The sequence below is a fragment of the Hetaerina americana genome, unplaced genomic scaffold (assembly GCF_022747635.1).
Source record: "Hetaerina americana unplaced genomic scaffold, ioHetAmer1.1.p SCAF_4, whole genome shotgun sequence".
Taxonomy (NCBI): Eukaryota; Metazoa; Arthropoda; class Insecta; order Odonata; family Calopterygidae; genus Hetaerina; species Hetaerina americana.
The window spans coordinates 96,131,030-96,149,159 of record NW_027286985.1 but is presented as its reverse complement, the minus strand read 5'-3'; the positions used below and the strand labels follow the sequence as shown (position 1 = coordinate 96,149,159).

The window sequence follows — 18,130 nt, the reverse complement described above, 5'->3', positions numbered from 1 at the left end:
GAAATAGAGTTCTGCTGGAGAAAGCAGTTTAATCATGCAAGGATAGTAGAAAAAGAATCAGAAACAATTTTTCCCTGATGTAACTGTATGTCACAGTGTGAAGGCTTGATGGTGGAGGATCTGACCTTCAACACATGCCAAGCTTTAATTACCTGCATGCATTTGTTCAGACTAGATCATATTTTTAGTGTATCCCTGTCTAGTGACTCATTGCAAGTGCAAAATATATTGAATGATTGAGCAGCAGTACGTCATCAAATTTTGGGAAAATTGGACAGGTTGAATCAGCTACAGAGACATTGAGCATGATTCGCCAAGTGTTCAAGGATGACAGGAGATGTGTATGTGTATGCCACAAACTGCAGTTGTCAAATGGCACATACTATTCAAAGATGGCCAACAGAGTGTAGAGGACGAGCCCCTTGCTAGACAACCATTGACTTGAAGAACCGACGACAACATGGAGTGTGTGACAGGTAATGTACAGGTACAGTAGAAGAAAGATAGAAACATGTCCAAATTGAGATATCAAATGCCACAAATTAATCCTTGGGAGCCATGAATTACGATGAAATGAATAGGGAGATGGACGAGAGAATTAAATTAAAGAATCTAGACAAATAATTAGGAACAGAAAGTACTGATACATCAATAAGTTGAGGAAACTAATATGGCAAAAGATACAATCCAAGGATATGGAAAGTTTATAGAGGAAGGGCGGACCATATTTGGTGCACTATACATGAAAGTGATAGCTTTATCAGGAGTGCAAATCTGTGATAACAATTAGAGATAAGTTAGGAAAATTGTTAATTGGTCCAGGGAAGACTCGAGAAAAATGGAATGATATATAGAGGAACTGTATGGTAAAGAAGTTAGGCCAGCAAGCTTAGATATAGAAAGAGAATATGGCGTAGTTGTGGGATAGCTTAGCCATATGCATACTTGATTGCAACTTAGAAAGAACATTGAAGTAGTTGAAATGAAATAAGGCTGTGGGGTTGGATAGCATTTCCATGGAAATCTGTAAAAAGATATAGGTGAATATGGGATGAAGAGTCTAATGGACTAATTGGTAGCATTTATGAGGGAGGAATTTAGCTGGAAGATTTCGTGATTACAGTATTAGTTTCCATTCCAAAAAAGTATATCAGTCCTGATAATGCCCCACTATCAAAATCGTGGTCAGCTGTGAATAACAATTGAGGAATTACTGTGTTTCTATTATCTTTATCAAGTGAAGGAAAAATGGAGGCATGAATGAAAATTAGTGAAAAAAATAAATTCAATTATTTTTGCTGAAGATCAAACTTTAGTTTGCCAGTCAGCCAAGGGATTCCTGAGTGCATGGCAAAGCCAAGGTGCTATGTTTGGCAATAGAATCAATGTAAACATAACAAAAGTTACATTGTTTACCAGAAAGAGGAAAGCTACTTGTATGTATTAAAATAGGAGGCCATAAAAAAAGAGCAAGTGAAACTTTACCTATCTCAGAAGTTTTTTGGATCTGAATGGTCAAAGTTGTAGAGACATAAGAAAATAAATTCCATTAGGGAAATAAACTTTCAAGACGAGAGGGAATTTATGAACAGAGAGTCAGGTAAAGATGCTAGAAATGACTGGTATGGAGCTTGGTTTGGTATGGGGTAGATATGTAGTCATTGAAGCTAGGCAATAGACCTACATGCGTACCTGTAGATTGTAGAAGCTTTTGAAATGTTGGTTTGGGGAATGATGGAAAAGGTTAGATAGACAGAGAAAAAACCAATGAGGAAATGCTAGGCTTGGTATCAGGATATTTCTATCAGGAGAGGCAAGGATATGTATTGTTGTAACATGGTATCATCTGATTCCATTCAACCCTACCTTACCTTGGAGATTACCAATAATAATAATTGTTCTATGATCCTCATATTTGCATGCCTTTCACTTTCTTGGAGTAGGAAATAAAACTGATCTTGTGAAATTATCTTGCTAGACTTCCCTCGTATACGAGAGTAATTAGAAAAGTTCTTGGAATGGAATAGAAATAAATGATTTACCTCAGTGAAACTTTCTTATTTTTCAATGCAGTCTCCATGTACACTGATGCACTTGGTCAAGCAATGTTCCAATGTCTTGATTCCATCTCAAAAATTAGATTCCTTCAGGCCTACAAAATATCCGTCTACTTTGGCTGTTAGTTCTTTGTTAGAAGAGAATCTCCATCGACCAAGAAAAATTTTTAGCTTGGGAAAGAGAAAGAAATTAAATTGAGCCAAGTGAGGCCAAGAAGGTGGGTGTGGCAACAATTCATATCATAGTTCACGTATTATTGCCGTGGCAACAACACGTGTGTGGGTATACATTGTCTTGGCGAAAGATAACTTTCTTCCTTGCCAAAATTGGTATTTTTTCATGTGTCTTTTGCTGTAGTTGCTCCAGGAGGTTATCATAGTATTGTCCAGTGATTGCTTGACAATTTGGAAGATAATCTATTGGCAGAATCCCTTTTGTATCCCAGAAAACTGAAGCCGTCACCTATCCAGTCGACCGTATTGCCGTATTGCCTTTACTTTCTTTGGTGGTGGTGAATCAACATGTTTCCCCTGCTGTTTTGTCCCTGGGGTATAGTAGTGGACCCAAGTTTCATCTGTGGTCGCAAACCAGCGCAGAAAATATTGTATGGCCATTCTAATGACATCCCTACAGCCTCTGCAATTAATCGTACTTTCAGTTGGCGATCCTCCATGACCATTTTATGCTTTTTTGCAGTAATATCTGGGGTAGTGGCACATTTTGGCCAACATCTATGAGGATCATCATCCAAGCTGATCTGACCAAACTTTAACTCGTTTGTCCTCTTGGCAACAGTCAAATATGAAGGTGCAGAGTCCCCCAGAGTGTTCTTAAAGTCAGCATGAATTTCCTTTGATTTTATACCTTTCTTTACTAAGTATTTAATCAGTACTCGAATCTCAGTTTTTCCATCTTTGCAAATCACTACATAGGAACAACAACAGAGAGGCTTCCACACCACAGATAACTTCCCAGAGCACTGCGATGCGTGTTTACTCAAAAAGGATTACCTGGTAATATGTGGGAAACTCACACTGGCACTGACATATGGTGGTGATTTTAGCACTTTTCTATCTACCCTCGTATTGTAAATGGTAAAATTTGTCTTTATTTAATGCTTATTTTGCATATAAATACGAGGGTAATCCGGAAAGTAGTACCCGTTCGTGCCGCATGAAGTGCTGACGACGCGAGTAGCCGCTGGACGAGGTCAGATAGCTTCAGTGGCTTGTCTGCCTTCTCTGAGCCAAGTTGCGTGACGCTAGCATTGCCTGTGTTGTTTCTGTGATTGTTTACAATGTTTAAAAAAATTGAGAACGCCGCCAGTTGTGAAGTGAGGGCAGTGATTAAATTCCTCAATGCAAGAAACGTTCGCCCATGTGATATTCATCGCCAATTAAAGGAGGTGTATGGAGACAATGTAATGGACGAGTCGTCTGTTCGGCGGTGGTGTCGCAACTTCAACATGGGGAGGGGGAACACACACGACGATGAGCGTTCGGGGAGACCGTCTGTCATTACAGACCAACTGGTGAGCTCAGTTGACGAATTCGTGAGGAACGATCGGCGCGTCACAATTGATGACATCTGTGAGCATTTTCCCAATGTTTCTCGAACAATTGTTCATGAAATTGTTAAACACCATCTGCATTATGCAAAAATTTGTGCAAGATGGGTCCCTCGCGTATCTCAATGAGCTGGCGGCGAAGGACTATGCAGCAGGAATACAGAAACTTGTCACACGTTATGACAAATGCCTTAATTTGCTTGGAGATTATGTTGAGAAGTAGTTTAAAGTATCCTCTTTCAAATAAATTTTTTTATGTTTGTTAATATTTACTTTTGTGTCTTTATTTCACGAACGGGTACTACTTTCCGGATGACCCTCGTACATAGGGTTTTGGGAAGTTCCCATGAATATTCACTGTATATTACAAACAAAATTACATACATAATTACATATAACACAAAATTCATGATAAAAAATTCATTTAAAAATGTAAGGTATTGAAGTTTGAGGACAAAAACAATTCTGTCCCAATAGTGAAAACCCAGAAATGTGTCCCAAAAGTGGAAACTCAGGATTTCACACCATGAGTTACAAATTCACTGCTACTGATGGGGAAGGTTTCCAAATGGTGCATTATCAGAGGAACATGCAAATGAAACAGTGTTTGGAAATTGTAAGCACCCTACTGTAGTGTCTGACTTTGTGGGAGTTCCTCACAGGACTCTCTCCTACGTTGGTCGTGTCCAGTCTAATGCAATGCCTGATGACATTGTGAAGCATCTGTTCGGGATAGTTCCCCGGAGTGATTTCAAATGTGAAAGTTTGAGAGTTGGTGAAATATACAGTTCATTTAAATTCAGTGTGCCAATTAGTCTAAAAGAAAATCTTCGTTAAGATGACATTTGGCCAGTTGGAGTAAAAGTGGGAAAATTTTACCCCACCAAACTTCAGAAACTGACTCCAATGCTAGAAAAGGAGTACATTCCGGAAGGTGCAGCTGGGGTAATAAATGAGTTGAACTCAAAGTTATCGAAAAATTGTGAAGCGGCAGTAACCACCACAGGAACAAGGGCCTAAAATGCCAATGTTGCGGAAATGTGTTCATTGGTTAAGCATGTTACCCGCCTCCAAATGGGACTTTCAAAACCTTAGTCCTTCTGACTAGGTAGTGGCATCAGTATATTTTGCCAGATATTATGAAATGTCTATGAAATAAGATATCTGAGATGGAAGCAGTTGGTAAATATTGTGGCTTCAATATTGTGTCTCAATGAACATTGGCTTGCAAAAAATGAAGGTGTTGTATATGACATTAGCAGTTTTAGCTTGGCATAATGCTGGTGCCGGTCTGTAACTGTATATATGCCTTTTAAAGTAATTGATTTAGACATTCTGTATGGAATTGCACTTTGAAATATCTGCGATCATGTTAAAGGACCTGAATCTGATCATTGTTTCTGTTTATCACTCCCCTAATGGTATATTTGAACTTCTCTGTAATAAACTGGAACTAGTGCTCTCTCTTTTCTTGACTCTGAAAGCCAATATCATAATTTTTGGGAATCTCAAAATTGATATAACCCTAAAAAATTAGGGATTGTCAGGTTCTTGTAAATCTTTTGCTTTCCTGTAATTTTTCCTGGGCAAACAAACAGCCTACTCGACTTTCTGCCTGCCTAGATAATGTAATTACCAATTTTGGTCCTGGACTGAATAGTATGTGTTATTGACTACCTCCTTTCTGACCACCAAGGTATAAGCTTCACTTTTAAGACCTAAGTAACTTCAAAGAAATCCTCAAGTAGAAGTAAAACCATAACTATTAGGCCCATAACATTAGAGGGTTTAGAGAGTTAAACTGCTTCTATCTTGTATCAATTGGCATGGTATTTGCACAGGCTCTGTTGAGGAACTTAGTTTTCCAAGTTTTTAGGTAATTTCCTAGACATTTTCAAACATTGCTTTCTTAAAAAATATTCAGCTGTAAGCTCACTAAAACTAAAAGTAATCTGTGGTATACTGAGACGTTATTAGCCCCTAGAAATGATTTACTTAATTACTATGACTCTTACAAATCCAGTGGAAGCCTGCACGACCGAGGCATACTTTGAATATAAAAGAGATTATTATAACTCAATTAGGCGTGCAAAAAATAAAGCATACAAGGATTTTATTTTCAATTCAAAAAATAAACAAAAAGGCAGCATGGAGAGTAATCAATGACTAAGTTGATCACGGTAATGCAAAAGAAAGCATTCCTTTTATCCCAGATACTGTAAACGATATTTTCTTAAAAGCTGTTTAAGACAATTTGTTCTCTGAAAAAGTTGATGCTGCCAATATTGGCAATATGCTGCAAAATCTTCCTCCTATTAATTTAAATTTTAAATGTAATGTTGGTAGTCCATTTGATTTTATATCGACCGCAAAAATATTTTTTAAATCCAACAGTAAGGATATCTAAGAAACTGTGGAAGATGCTGCAACAGTGACTTTTAATGGAGTCATCTGCTAATATACATTTTAATGCAACAATTTCAGAGTGTAAAAATCATTCCCCTTGACTGGGATTCCCGGACATGATTTTTACACTCTGAAATTGTTGCAGTAAGGATATTTATGGTCTGTCTAATTCCCTAATCAAGGACATTATTGTGGACCCATTAGCTATGTTACTCAACTTATGTTTTGAGACAGGATATTTACCAACAGCTCTTAGATATTCCAAAACAGTACCTGTCTATAAGAAAGGTGATTGAGATGAATTAACTAACTACCGCCTCATTTCCATAGCCCCTAATTTTGGAAAATATTTGAAGCTATAATGAAAAATCAAATATTTAACTATTTGAGTCAAATAATCTCTTTTCCAAATCACAGTACGGCTTTTGGTCTGGGAAATCTACAATTATGGCTGTTGAGTCCATAGTTCATTATGTCATTAACACATTTGAAGAGTCATCAATCAGTCTCTGTGACATTATGCGATCTAAGTAAGGCTTTTGACTGTGTTAATCATTTAATATTACTTTCGAAGCTAGAATATTGCCTTGTTAAGGGAGCTGCATTGAAACTAATGAAGTCATATTTGGATGATCGTCACCAATTGGTTGAACGTGATGGCTGTCGATCTGCAGCTCTTTAAGTAAAATGTGGTGTCCCACAGGATTCTATGCTTGGCCCAGTACTTTTCATCATCATAATGAATGATTTGCCCTGTTATATGAAACTTACATCTGTTTCATATGCTGATGACACTACTTTTGTACAAAAATGTCAACATCTAGAAGATGCAAAGGCACAATCTAGTGCTGCCCAAAGACTGGCTAAGAAATGGTTTGATATTAATCATTTACATTTAAACACTAACAAACCTCAGCATGATGTATGCAGTCCTAAATCAAAAAGAACTGATATTAAAACTCTAAAATACTAGGAATTTATATTGATACAAAACTTAACTGGGGGACTCACATCAGTCATTTGTAATAAACTGAGTAAAGCTGTTTTCAGTATGTTAAGAAAGCTCAGCTTTCTCATTTCAAATGAGTATCATTTAACACTTTGCCATGCCTTCTTTCAATGTCATTTTAATTATGGTGTTGAGTTATTGGGTCATTCCCCACATTTTAAACAAATCTTGCTACCACAAAGATAGCTATTCGTTCTCTTCCTGATATACCACCACATGATTCATGCAAGCCTTTTTTTATTAGGCATGGAGTCATGACTGTATTTATTTTATATATCTTTAAGGCCCTGATTCAGGTGAATGTTAATCTAGAAACTTGCTAATTAAGATCTCACATCCATAACTACACCATAAAGAGCAAAGCAAATCTAAATATTACTTATTGTAGACTGTCCTCAACTTACAACTCTTTTCACAATGTAAACATAGCACTATAACTGAAAATGAAATTTCAAATTCCTAGATGCAACAATCATTAATGTTTTAAGGGTCATTTTAACTTCTCAACAGCATTTGAGGTTATCTTTTCATTTACATTTTTTTCAGTGAAACTATGCAAAAAGCTGCCAGAGTAAACTGTCGTCTGGTCTTTTTGATGATTATGTGTGTCTGAGTACAGAGATTATGCCAGTGGATGATTTTAGGATTCACAGGCTAAAATATTAGCAGAGAAGCAATGACAAGAGTTACAGGAACTTTTCTAGGCAGACACCAAGTCAAAAATTTATCAGTTGAAAAAGGTGAGGAACCCCGTGATAAATCATCTCTATGTTTCATTCTAAGCATTTGTTTATTCATAGAAAGTGGAACATCAACTATCCAGCTAAGATTTTCATCTAATTTAAAATGGGCAATGCTCATTTTATTTCCTTCAAAATTAAAAAAAAAATTATTTACAAAAAACTGCCAACATATTGCAATGTTGCTAATCAATTGTGAATCATGTAGCATTAAGTAAGGTTGAAGAGATGTGATCGTTAACCAAGTGATTATCTAGGAATAGGCAAGTAGATTAAAGAGTTGTCACAGGTTGGTCAGGATAGTACTCTCTCAAGTATATCAGAGGAAACAGTTAAGGGTTCTTAGTGATGGAGTTAACAAGATTATAAATGAACTTGATATCTTTTTTAAGCCTGAAGATTACAAAAGACAGAATGGCATCATCGGACAAATTGCAAAAATGGCAGATTCTTGGGATTCACTATTTTACCAAATGGGAGAGTAGTTCGAAAGTATTGAAAGAAAAATGGTTAAAAAGAACAATTTGGGTACACTGGGATCTTTAATTTTCATGAAGCCATGTAGGAGGCCTTGTAGATACATGACTAAATTTTTCCCTGCCTTGATATGGTCTGAGAAATTTAGTTTCCTCTGTCAATATCCCAAGATCCTTGATTGAGGACACATGGAATGGAATTGATGGTGGTTCCAGTTACTAGGGGATGCATTTCAGTGGGTATACATATTCTAGTTTTTGATTTTCTTGAGTTGAGATTCAGTTTTCAGGAATGGCACCATTCTGAGATCCTATTAAGAGCATCCCGAAGTTCATAACAGCCTGCAGTACTATGTTTTATTTAAATATCTGGTAGTCATCAGCATAAAGTAGGATGTGAGCTAGAGAGGAAAGGAATAGGTAGGCTAGATCATTAATGTAAGGATCAATAAGATAAGGTCCTAGGATGCTGACCTGGTGACTCCTGATGTTATACCTGACCTTGTGGATAATGCACCAGACATTATAGCCCTACGGATTTGTAATGGAATTGATTTGTAATTTGAGTTTTTAATAGAATTCAGAACATGGTGTTAAATAAGTTTGTCACACATGATTGGCCAGGACTAAAGCTAGATTGGTTGGTAGTCAGAAAAGGAGGAAAAATAATGGACGTGATTCAAAATAATCTTGTCGCAGGTAGAACAAAGAATGGAAAGCAAGGAGATTAGACGATAGTTTGAAAGGACCTCCTGGGAAGAAAGAAACCAATTGTAAGAGCTTATCTTCCATACATCTTCATCATTGTAAGAAAACTATGGAGGATATTGAGAAATTATAAAATCGAGACAATCCACAAGCCGCCAGAGAAACTAAGAAGCCATCTTGCCCAGGTGAAGGACCATCTGGGACTCCAGACTACCAGAATTCATTGCATCCCATGTGAATGTGGAGAAGCTTGCATCGAAGAGACAGGCTTTGCATGGTAAAAACCACAAGAAATGCATTAGAATGAGCTACTCAGAAAAATTAGCTATGGTGGAGCATGTCCAGCCATTTGATTCACTTCAACGAAACCTTTAGCAGAGGAAACATCATCTGGGCCTGTCTGACAAAGCAGGAGATAGACTTCCATCTGGAGGGAAAAACCTTAAACTTAGATAAACTTAAACTGAGATACAGGATTCACCCAGCCAAGCATGAAGGCCTGTGCTCCAGAAAATAAAGACTGCAAGGAGAATGAGAGAGAATGAGGCTGTTGGCCAATCAGGAATCACCAGAACCCAAGCAGAGGTTATATATAAAGACAGCCTAAATCTCTGTGTCAATGGCCTGAGGATTATCACAGAGTTAGCCATTGAAATGTTGGCAGCTGACACCTTGCGCACTGAGTGGAAAACCTGCAAAGACTTAGCTTGCATTGTGTCCTGGGAAAACATGAACTCTTCCATACAAGTATCTTGTATCTCACTTCTATGTGGAGGAAATACATTTCACCATACCCTGCTTTGAAAATCTTCTGTAGGAAAGGACAAAGCTTCTTAGCTGATAAGCTTTTCTCCTTAGGTGCCAGGACCAAGACATAATACCTAACTTTGCCTAAATCCACGATGCTGTGGACTCACATGTGGCACAATACATTAAGAACAGGGCCAGTATGGCACTGGTAAGGGAATGGATTCACAGAAAATGAGAGCTTGAGGCAACAATGTCAAAAGCCTAAAGTAACTGCATCTCTGCCTTACGGCTTCCCTCCTTCCTTTTGATTGGAACAGGATAAACAGAGCCCCCACTGCCCAGGGCAAAATATTATGTCACAATGATGCAGAGAGACATAAAAAGAAGTTTGAAGTACTCTTCAATCAAAAGAAGACAACTCTGGAGCTGGAGAAGAGTCCGCTTGTCATCAACATCAATGGGGTAATGTACTCGCCTGCCAACCCAGAGGTCATAGGTTAGATTCCTGCATGGGTGGATTTCTCTTCACCTAGGGCTTGGATGTTTATAGTTGTTCTTAGTGTTATTTCATGTACAGGGTGCAGCAACATAACTTCCTTTTTTTGAAAGTGTTATGTATTTGAAAAAAGGAAGTTATATCGTTGCTCCCTTTATATGGTCTGATGAAACTGGCCAAAACAAGGCTGTTTAGATTAGCACAAAATAAAAAAAAATCTAACCGGCAAACACCACAATGTTGGTTTACTGTGCTCCTGCCCCCTGGCCAATCCCTCATGATGATATCGTGGGTGGTACTCAGCAAGCATCCTTTAAGCTCCCATGGGACACTGAAGAGGAGATAAGGAGTGAAGTCACTATAGTCTTGAAAAGGGTCGTTTTGTCAAAGTGAGCATCTTTAGGGAAGACATGCATGGTCTACACTGGATACAGGAAAACACAACCTTCACCATACTGTATTACCAGCAGATATGGGCAACACCACGGTGGTTATGGAGACAGAATATTAATACCATAAAATCCACAGCAACCTACAGGACTCAACGGACAGTGGAGTGGGGGAGACAGTTACCTTGATTACAAGAGTGGGAATCCCAAATGAGGAACAGGGAACCTCGTACAACTGGCTCTTACACCTCGCAGACTGTATGGATTGCCAAAAATACCCCAGGGCAGAGCTTCCATGAGGCCAGTTGTGAGTGCCATTGGGCCACATTCTTATCAAACTGATTCCACAGTGTACGAAGTAATGATTGTAACATTCAAATGAGTAAGGAAATAAAAGCCATGTTTGTAATAACTTTTTTATATTTATAATAACAATATATACTTAAGAAAGCATAACTATGTTTTGATTTAACTCAAGACTACCTACAAAATTTGTAGGAGATTGTGATTTTCTGGCCTATCTGAAGTACAGTCTTGATCAAGAAGACTAAGTATGTCATGTACTGTCAATACTGAAACCACTTATTTTACACCAAAAGAGTGATTAGCTAATATTTTATGTTACACAACCAACCAAAAGGAAATAAACAAAACAATTGATTTGTTCAAAATGAAACCAAAATCAGAAAATTTGATCTTGCTGATAGCATAGAAAGTGGTTTGTGGTACCAATGGCTTGCAAGCACAAAGTGTAATTTATTGTCACAAAAATGATTTGCCTTGAATCCATATTTATAAAAATATAGAACTCAAAATATTATACTCTTTATTCCTGTTTTGTAAGGTGTGTACTTAAACAAAACAATGAAAATGGAAGGTATTGCATTAAAATCATGTTCTTATCTGCTCATGTCCATTGCTATATTTGTTGAATATACAGCCAAAATCGTCCTCCTTCCCATTAGGTCATAAAAACATGCGTTTGTGAGACAAATGAAACTGCAGTGCAGGATTCATGTTCTTGCTAACACATTTGGTACCAAGTAACAGCCGACATACTGAATGGGCAATAAATTGTGCATATTAATGGAAAAAAGAGATTTTATGTGCCATTTAGCACCATTAAGTTACATTTAAACATAAAATTTCATCTGATGTGAGAAGAATCATTTTTGTTACCTGCACGGTCAAGGAATTTTCATCTTTGGAAAAATAATATAGCTTATGTATTAGTCTTAATTGTAGTAAGCAATTTTTTGTGACAGTGATAATATCTAAAGGAACTGATATTTTAAAATGCTACAATTTTAATAGGTTTTAAAAATGCTAAAAACAGTATTTGGTAATGCCAATGTTTTAATTTGAAAGCACTGCTTTTTGGCTTTTGAAATATAGAACTTCTCCATGCTCTACGATTAAGAAACTCTGCTATTTAATGTTTTGCAGTTGGAAATGAGAGTGAAGATGTGCGGAGAGAAAATGCCTTGCTGACATGGTCAAGGGAGCCTTGCTGTGGAACACATGTGCTTGATGCTACCGACATAATGGATTTCTGTTTGATTGATGTTGAATCAGCCGGATCCAATTCGAGGATTGTGAAAGCTGTCACTGGACCCAGTGCAATTTCTGCTCACTCCAGGGGAGGTCAATTACTACTCCAGATTAAAGACTTGAGTAAAAGAGCTGATGACATTCTCCTAAGGGTGAAGAATGGCGAAGCAAGTGGAACTGAAGATGCTAAACTTCAACTTTTGGTTAGTACCCAATTTGTTAATATAATTAGAAATATTGAAATGAAGACAGACATGTAGATAATACTTCAACGTAGAAATTTTAGGAAATAAAATGGAGCTGTTAAACTCTCAATATTGCATAAGCACACTGTTGTTTTAGGTTCTCTTATTTTTTAACCTTTTGCTGATGACATAGACTACACACATACATGTGCTTGCTCAGTAAGCTGTTAATTTTCAAATGTCAGACAGAGAACTGAATTAATTAGTATTTCAAATATTTCTCCATGCCATTTTCACTGAGTCCTGAAAGTCAAGGAAAACAGTGCATACCTCCAATCTGTGAAATAAAGTGTGTTAACATTCTAGTTAGTTGGAAATTCATAAGGAGCAATATTTTCTGACTCCCAGAGTGACTGCTGTATAGTTCAAGAGTTTAGCTTTGATGGGATTTGGTGGTGTAGGTGCTGTACTGTACTGAAATAAGTGAACATACAATATTTGTTGGTGTAAGAATCTTTTGCTCTGATTTAAAATTATTATTTAGTTGGCTAAGGGCTGTCAAGTTGGCTGACTCAGGTTTGGAAGGAAACAGAGTTAATTAAAAGTGAAGTCTCAAGGTTTCTTCCTGCAATTTTGTCTCAGTCCATGCTTTTAAGTATTCTCTTACTAACTTATTCCAGGTGGATTCTTTAGGAAAGGAACTAAAGGTTCTTCTTAAGAGAGCCAAGAGGGTGGGCAGTGAGTCTTTCACAACTGCAATCCCATATATGGACCGTTGCCATGCTCTTGAGTTGCTGTCAACGCTAGAAGGTTCTGTGAAGGAATACAGGAAAGAAAAAAATCATCAGAGCATTGACCAAGAAATGTCCCTAGTAGTTGAATCCCTAGGTGACAGCAAATTCCTCGTGCACTGCCTTCATTATGGAGCTGCAGGCCCAGACAAAGTCCTCCAGAAAGCCATGAAATTGTGCCCAAAAGATCTCCCTGTGTTGGTCCTTGCAGCTGTGGATGGGGGGAAGTCTGTAAAGGCACGCTGTGTGGTTCCAAAGGTAAGTGAATCAAGGAGCTGCCAAAATCCCTCTCTTCCAATTTCTGTTGGGGTTGTTGGCAGGAAGGTGCATACTGCTCTTATGCATCCTGCAAATTAATTGTAATTTAGATGAATATCTTATTCTGGTGCAGTAGTGATCTGGGGATGATGTGCCTTCACTCATGTGTACCTGTGTTGGTAGGGACAATCTTTCAAAGGTTATCATTCACATCGGAGAGGAATCTCCTTCCCCTTTCCATGATATTCTCACTCTCTCTCTCTCTCTCTCTCCTTCATCCACACATGGCTGCATCAGTGTTATCGCTGAAAACATTGACTGGCATTACTCAAGTACTGGTGTTGAATATTCATTTAAGTGAAAAACCTTAAACCCTATTTGTTTCAAATATGTAATCCTTCCCTCATAGAGATTCACATCTCAGAGAAAGGTGATCTTTAACTCAAGAACTCATATCTGCCCTGTTTCATATCATACAAGTTCCTCAGCTTCTTATTTGGTGGCAGAAGTGGTGGGAGAGTATTGCTCATTCAGAATTTTTGCTTTCAATTTTCAGTTTATTTGCTTTCAATTGATTGGGTATTACTACATTGGTAAAAAATAAATTATTCACTTTGATTTTGTTTTAAACTGAAGTGTAAAAACTTAGTATCATTGTAGAGATTGAGAGCTGTAATGGGAATATGTTTCTAATGCATTTATGTGAGCATCATACGAGTAGTGGTTATTGCTGCTGATTATTTAGCAGACAAATACCTGTGCGGTTAGTACTATTAGTTTGTCTAGAAAATTTCCTCATAAGTTGTTCATGTAACTCAAAACAGGTGTATACCAGTACATACTATTTGAAACAATACGGACACATATTCAAAAGATATAGCTAATTCTTTCCATGTGATTTCATGAACCTCTATACATTTAGATATTTAATGGTTATGGGATCTTGTGGAAGAAAAACTTAAGTTTTGACAGTAGCACCAAAAAATAGTGGCGGCAAAAGAAAATGAAACTTCAAGCATTAAACAACAAAGTTTCTTGAGACGATGGATGCAGAGGTCTCTTTTGGAATTTTGATATTGCTTGGCACACTATCCAACCTGAAAAAGAAGAAGACTAAGGTCCATCTATTTGCTCTTAAATGACCCCAAAAATGTCGTGGCAGGTTAAGGAAATTATGTTACCAGAAGTTGAAAGATAGGAAGAGGATGATCAGTGGTAGTATCTAATGGAGGAACAAACGTGGGGTGGAAATGCTTGGCACTGACTTACCAAGATGTGTTCATCATTATAAAGCCTTTCCGAATATATACTTGTGTGAGGATAACTTCAATGTAAGTGGTGGTTGGCTATGGCTCCCTAGGGGAAGTATTATTTACCATAAATGCACATCATGAGTGCTGATGATAATGCCATTGAACCATTAATGGGCATTTGCAAGCACTGATGACTCCATATGATTTACAGTAATCTTAGACATATCAAACAGATGAAATGGTTGAGTACTGAAGAGCTTTGTCAGAAATATGCAAGATCTATAAAGTGGCTCCAAGATTCTTGGATGAAAAATCAGTGATGGGAGGATGTTCATACTTAATGCTAATCATAGCCACAAGTTGAAGAGTGTTGTCATGGGATGATATTGACAACCTTGACCACTGAAGGGGATAGTGAATGACCTCTCTCAAACTAAAAATAAGTCAACAAATGCATGATTTATTGGAGTGAAGGGCTGGGTCCATAATAATGTCTTCCCATTGATTAAGAAATGACAAATAAATGCTCTGGGTGTCCCCAAGGAAGATATAAAAGTCCATTTTCGTAATGATAACTAGCATCAAGTGAATATATGAAATCATTCATTTCCATTGAAATAACACATCAAGAAAAACCCAACAAATGCTCCAGCAGCCATTGTCGTCAGTCTGAGGCTTATTAACTCTGTTAACAACATTCATCCATTGAAGCTTCACTGAAATCTAATGGCTTTCAAATATCATTAATTTGATCAATTTTCAACACCACAGAACATTTGCTAGCTGTAATATTCTTAAATATTTTGGCCACAACCACCAAGTATGCAAGTGAATATTTTTCAGTGGTGGATATTGAAATTTACGTATGTTGGAGAGCAGTGGTGAATGTATGTTGCATTACTAGAACTGATTACCAATGAAAACTACTGCCATTTTTCACAAGTTAAGTTCTCCTTTGTTTACATAAAAATTTGGTAAATTATTCTCTCAATGGAGAATAAATATAATCGTGTGGTCGACTTGGAATGTGGTTTGTGTCATAATTCTGGCAAGTTTCTGCATCAATACAAAACTATGGATGAAACTTTGATGCACTACTACATTTTAAGGACAAAGGAATAGTCAAAACAGCAGGTTTCTAAGGCCATCCAGCTCTGAAGAGGACCAAGACAGTGAAATGACTTAGGGAAAAGCATAGTAAACATAGAAGAAGGAACTGATAGAATATTACTAGTAGAAGCACAAGCTGAACCAATTAACTTTGTTAATGTTCAGATCTATTGCCCCTAAGCAATCATAAAGAGGAAGAACTGGATATGGTATACGATCAGTTAGAGGGCATAATTGTGTGTGTTCGAAGGAGGAACTCAATAAGCTAAAGGAGGCTGGAAAAATGGATGCAGAGCATTTCGATTGGCAATGGGATGTTGACTGTGATATAGGGGAGAAAATTTGTCAAGGGAGGAAGGGGCAGTAATTGGATAGGTGAGTTAGATGGAATGAAGGGAGTATGAGGATTTGAAGAAGGATTTGATGTAGTGTTTTTTTCAATTAGGAGAGGCAAAGAAGTTAATCAGTGTTCAGTCTGTGTCCATCCATAGCCGCCCTCAAATGATAAACTATCATAATAATAATATACCAAAAATCTAGATCACTTTGTTTAAGGTTTCATATTAAGCATTAAACTGACCAATGCTAATTTCAATCCAGAATCACCAAAGATTTTCTGCTCTAATGTAACTTGCCTTCAACCCTGCCAGTACTGCTGAAATGGTGACATAGTATCACCTGCATCACTTCCTATTCTTATCAAATTATGTACACAATTGTCAGTATAATGCATTTTTTTCATCACATGACAATGTATAAGTTTACTTACACAGCAGTACATACCCCTTCCATTAATACCACCGAAGTGGAGCTATTGCTTCATGCTAAAAGCTCTTACATGAAATTGGACCATTAATGTTTATGCATAGTGAGGAATAGTTTTGTTCCATGCATTATGAATTATTTGTGAAGGTAGAATGCATTGGGGTGTTCAGTGGTGAAATGAAAATGGGGGTACTCTACCTAAAAATTGAATAGAAATCCAAAAAGACTCCTGATTTTCTGAAGTGGACTTTAGTGAGTCAACCTCCTCTTTCTTTTGACTGAATATGAAATGTCCCATTCATATTTTAAAAAGAAGTTTTAAGTTGTTCTAGTTATTATTAATTCCTCTCTATTCATTGTAAGAGCTTCTCTCTCACTTTCATATTTTTAATTAATGGAGTTGTCACGTATCCCATGAGACAGTAATTATTGGATTATCTAATTAATTATAAATTCATTCATGTGATGTGTTTAGTCTTTTTCTTATTGATTGGCAAGTTGTATAATCAACCAATGGAAAAATAAGCATAATTATATACTTTTCCTTTACTGAATTTAAGTATGTAGAATTTAAGGAAATATAATTGTACCATAAGTGAATAGGTTAACTAATTCTAGTTTTATTTATTCATATAGGAGATAGCTAATGAAAAATTCAATGCAGAGACATGGATGGAACCTGTCATGAATATCTTCAGAGGTGCTGGAAGTGCACCCAAAGGTCACAATCCACATTTTGTTTTTAACATGAAGGAGAGAAAGTTACCTGCTAATTTGTCGAGAGAAGAATCTTTGAAGAAATTTGATTTGGCCCAACAGGCTGCTCAAGAATTTGCCAATGAAGTTCTCTTGAAATCAAAGATCAATACCTAAAGTATGGTGGTTCATTCACATGTTGATTATGTTAATGCATTGTACAAAATGTGTAGATTATCCCTAATATTAGACGTTAAAATTTCAATTGCAATTTATGAAAAATTGTAATTTTTTTTAAGAAAAATAGCAGATAATAAAGATTGGTCATGTCCTTGGGCATAACATGATTTCTATCAGAAGAGACTTACTTCAAGGTCAAGGTATGTTTTTAGCACTTCCCTCTCCTGTGGTGTGTTGATGAGTGATTGTTTGTGTGACTGACAGAGAGTTGGATGATCAATGGCAATGGAGTTGCTAACCATTTGTTTATAAGCTTTAATTTTCTCATTAATTTTGTTACATTTGGTAGGCCACTGCCATGAGTTTCTTATCATAAATTGTGTGTGTGTGTGAGAGAGATTGCGAAGTATGTGAGACTCATGGGGGTCAACATGTTCTACATCAACTCAAGTGTGTGCTTGTTGTCTATTTTTATTCATTCCATCCCCTTTTTTCACATTCCTGTGTCCCTTTCCCCCAAAGATAATGGTATGGGTAATTCTTTCCGATGATTAATTCCATAGTAAGGTAACATGGCCATAGTAATGTTTTACATCTTATACTTGAATTCATCAATGAACATTTTTAAAAAAGTATCAGAAATAAATAAATTTATCATTAATTTTCCTAAAGTGTGGATTGAATTGTTTCGTATCCATCCTTGGTGCCTTATTGCATAAGTATGATGACATTTGAGCAAACT

General features: G+C 36.9%; 1 protein-coding gene across 2 annotated transcripts in view; it reads left to right on the top strand.

Moving 5' to 3' along the window:
* The window catches only part of AlaRS-m (alanine--tRNA ligase, mitochondrial), a 35,477-nt gene extending 17,957 nt beyond the window's left edge, over window positions 1-17,520 (top strand). For both annotated transcript variants that reach the window (XM_071590343.1, XM_071590344.1), the window contains exons 9-11: window positions 12,046-12,353; window positions 13,016-13,384; window positions 17,149-17,520. In XM_071590343.1, the coding sequence (XP_071446444.1) occupies window positions 12,046-12,353; window positions 13,016-13,384; window positions 17,149-17,385 (914 nt within the window). In that variant the 3' untranslated portion in view covers window positions 17,386-17,520. The remainder of the gene's footprint in view (window positions 1-12,045; window positions 12,354-13,015; window positions 13,385-17,148) is intronic.
* The last annotated feature ends 610 nt before the right edge of the window (window positions 17,521-18,130 follow it).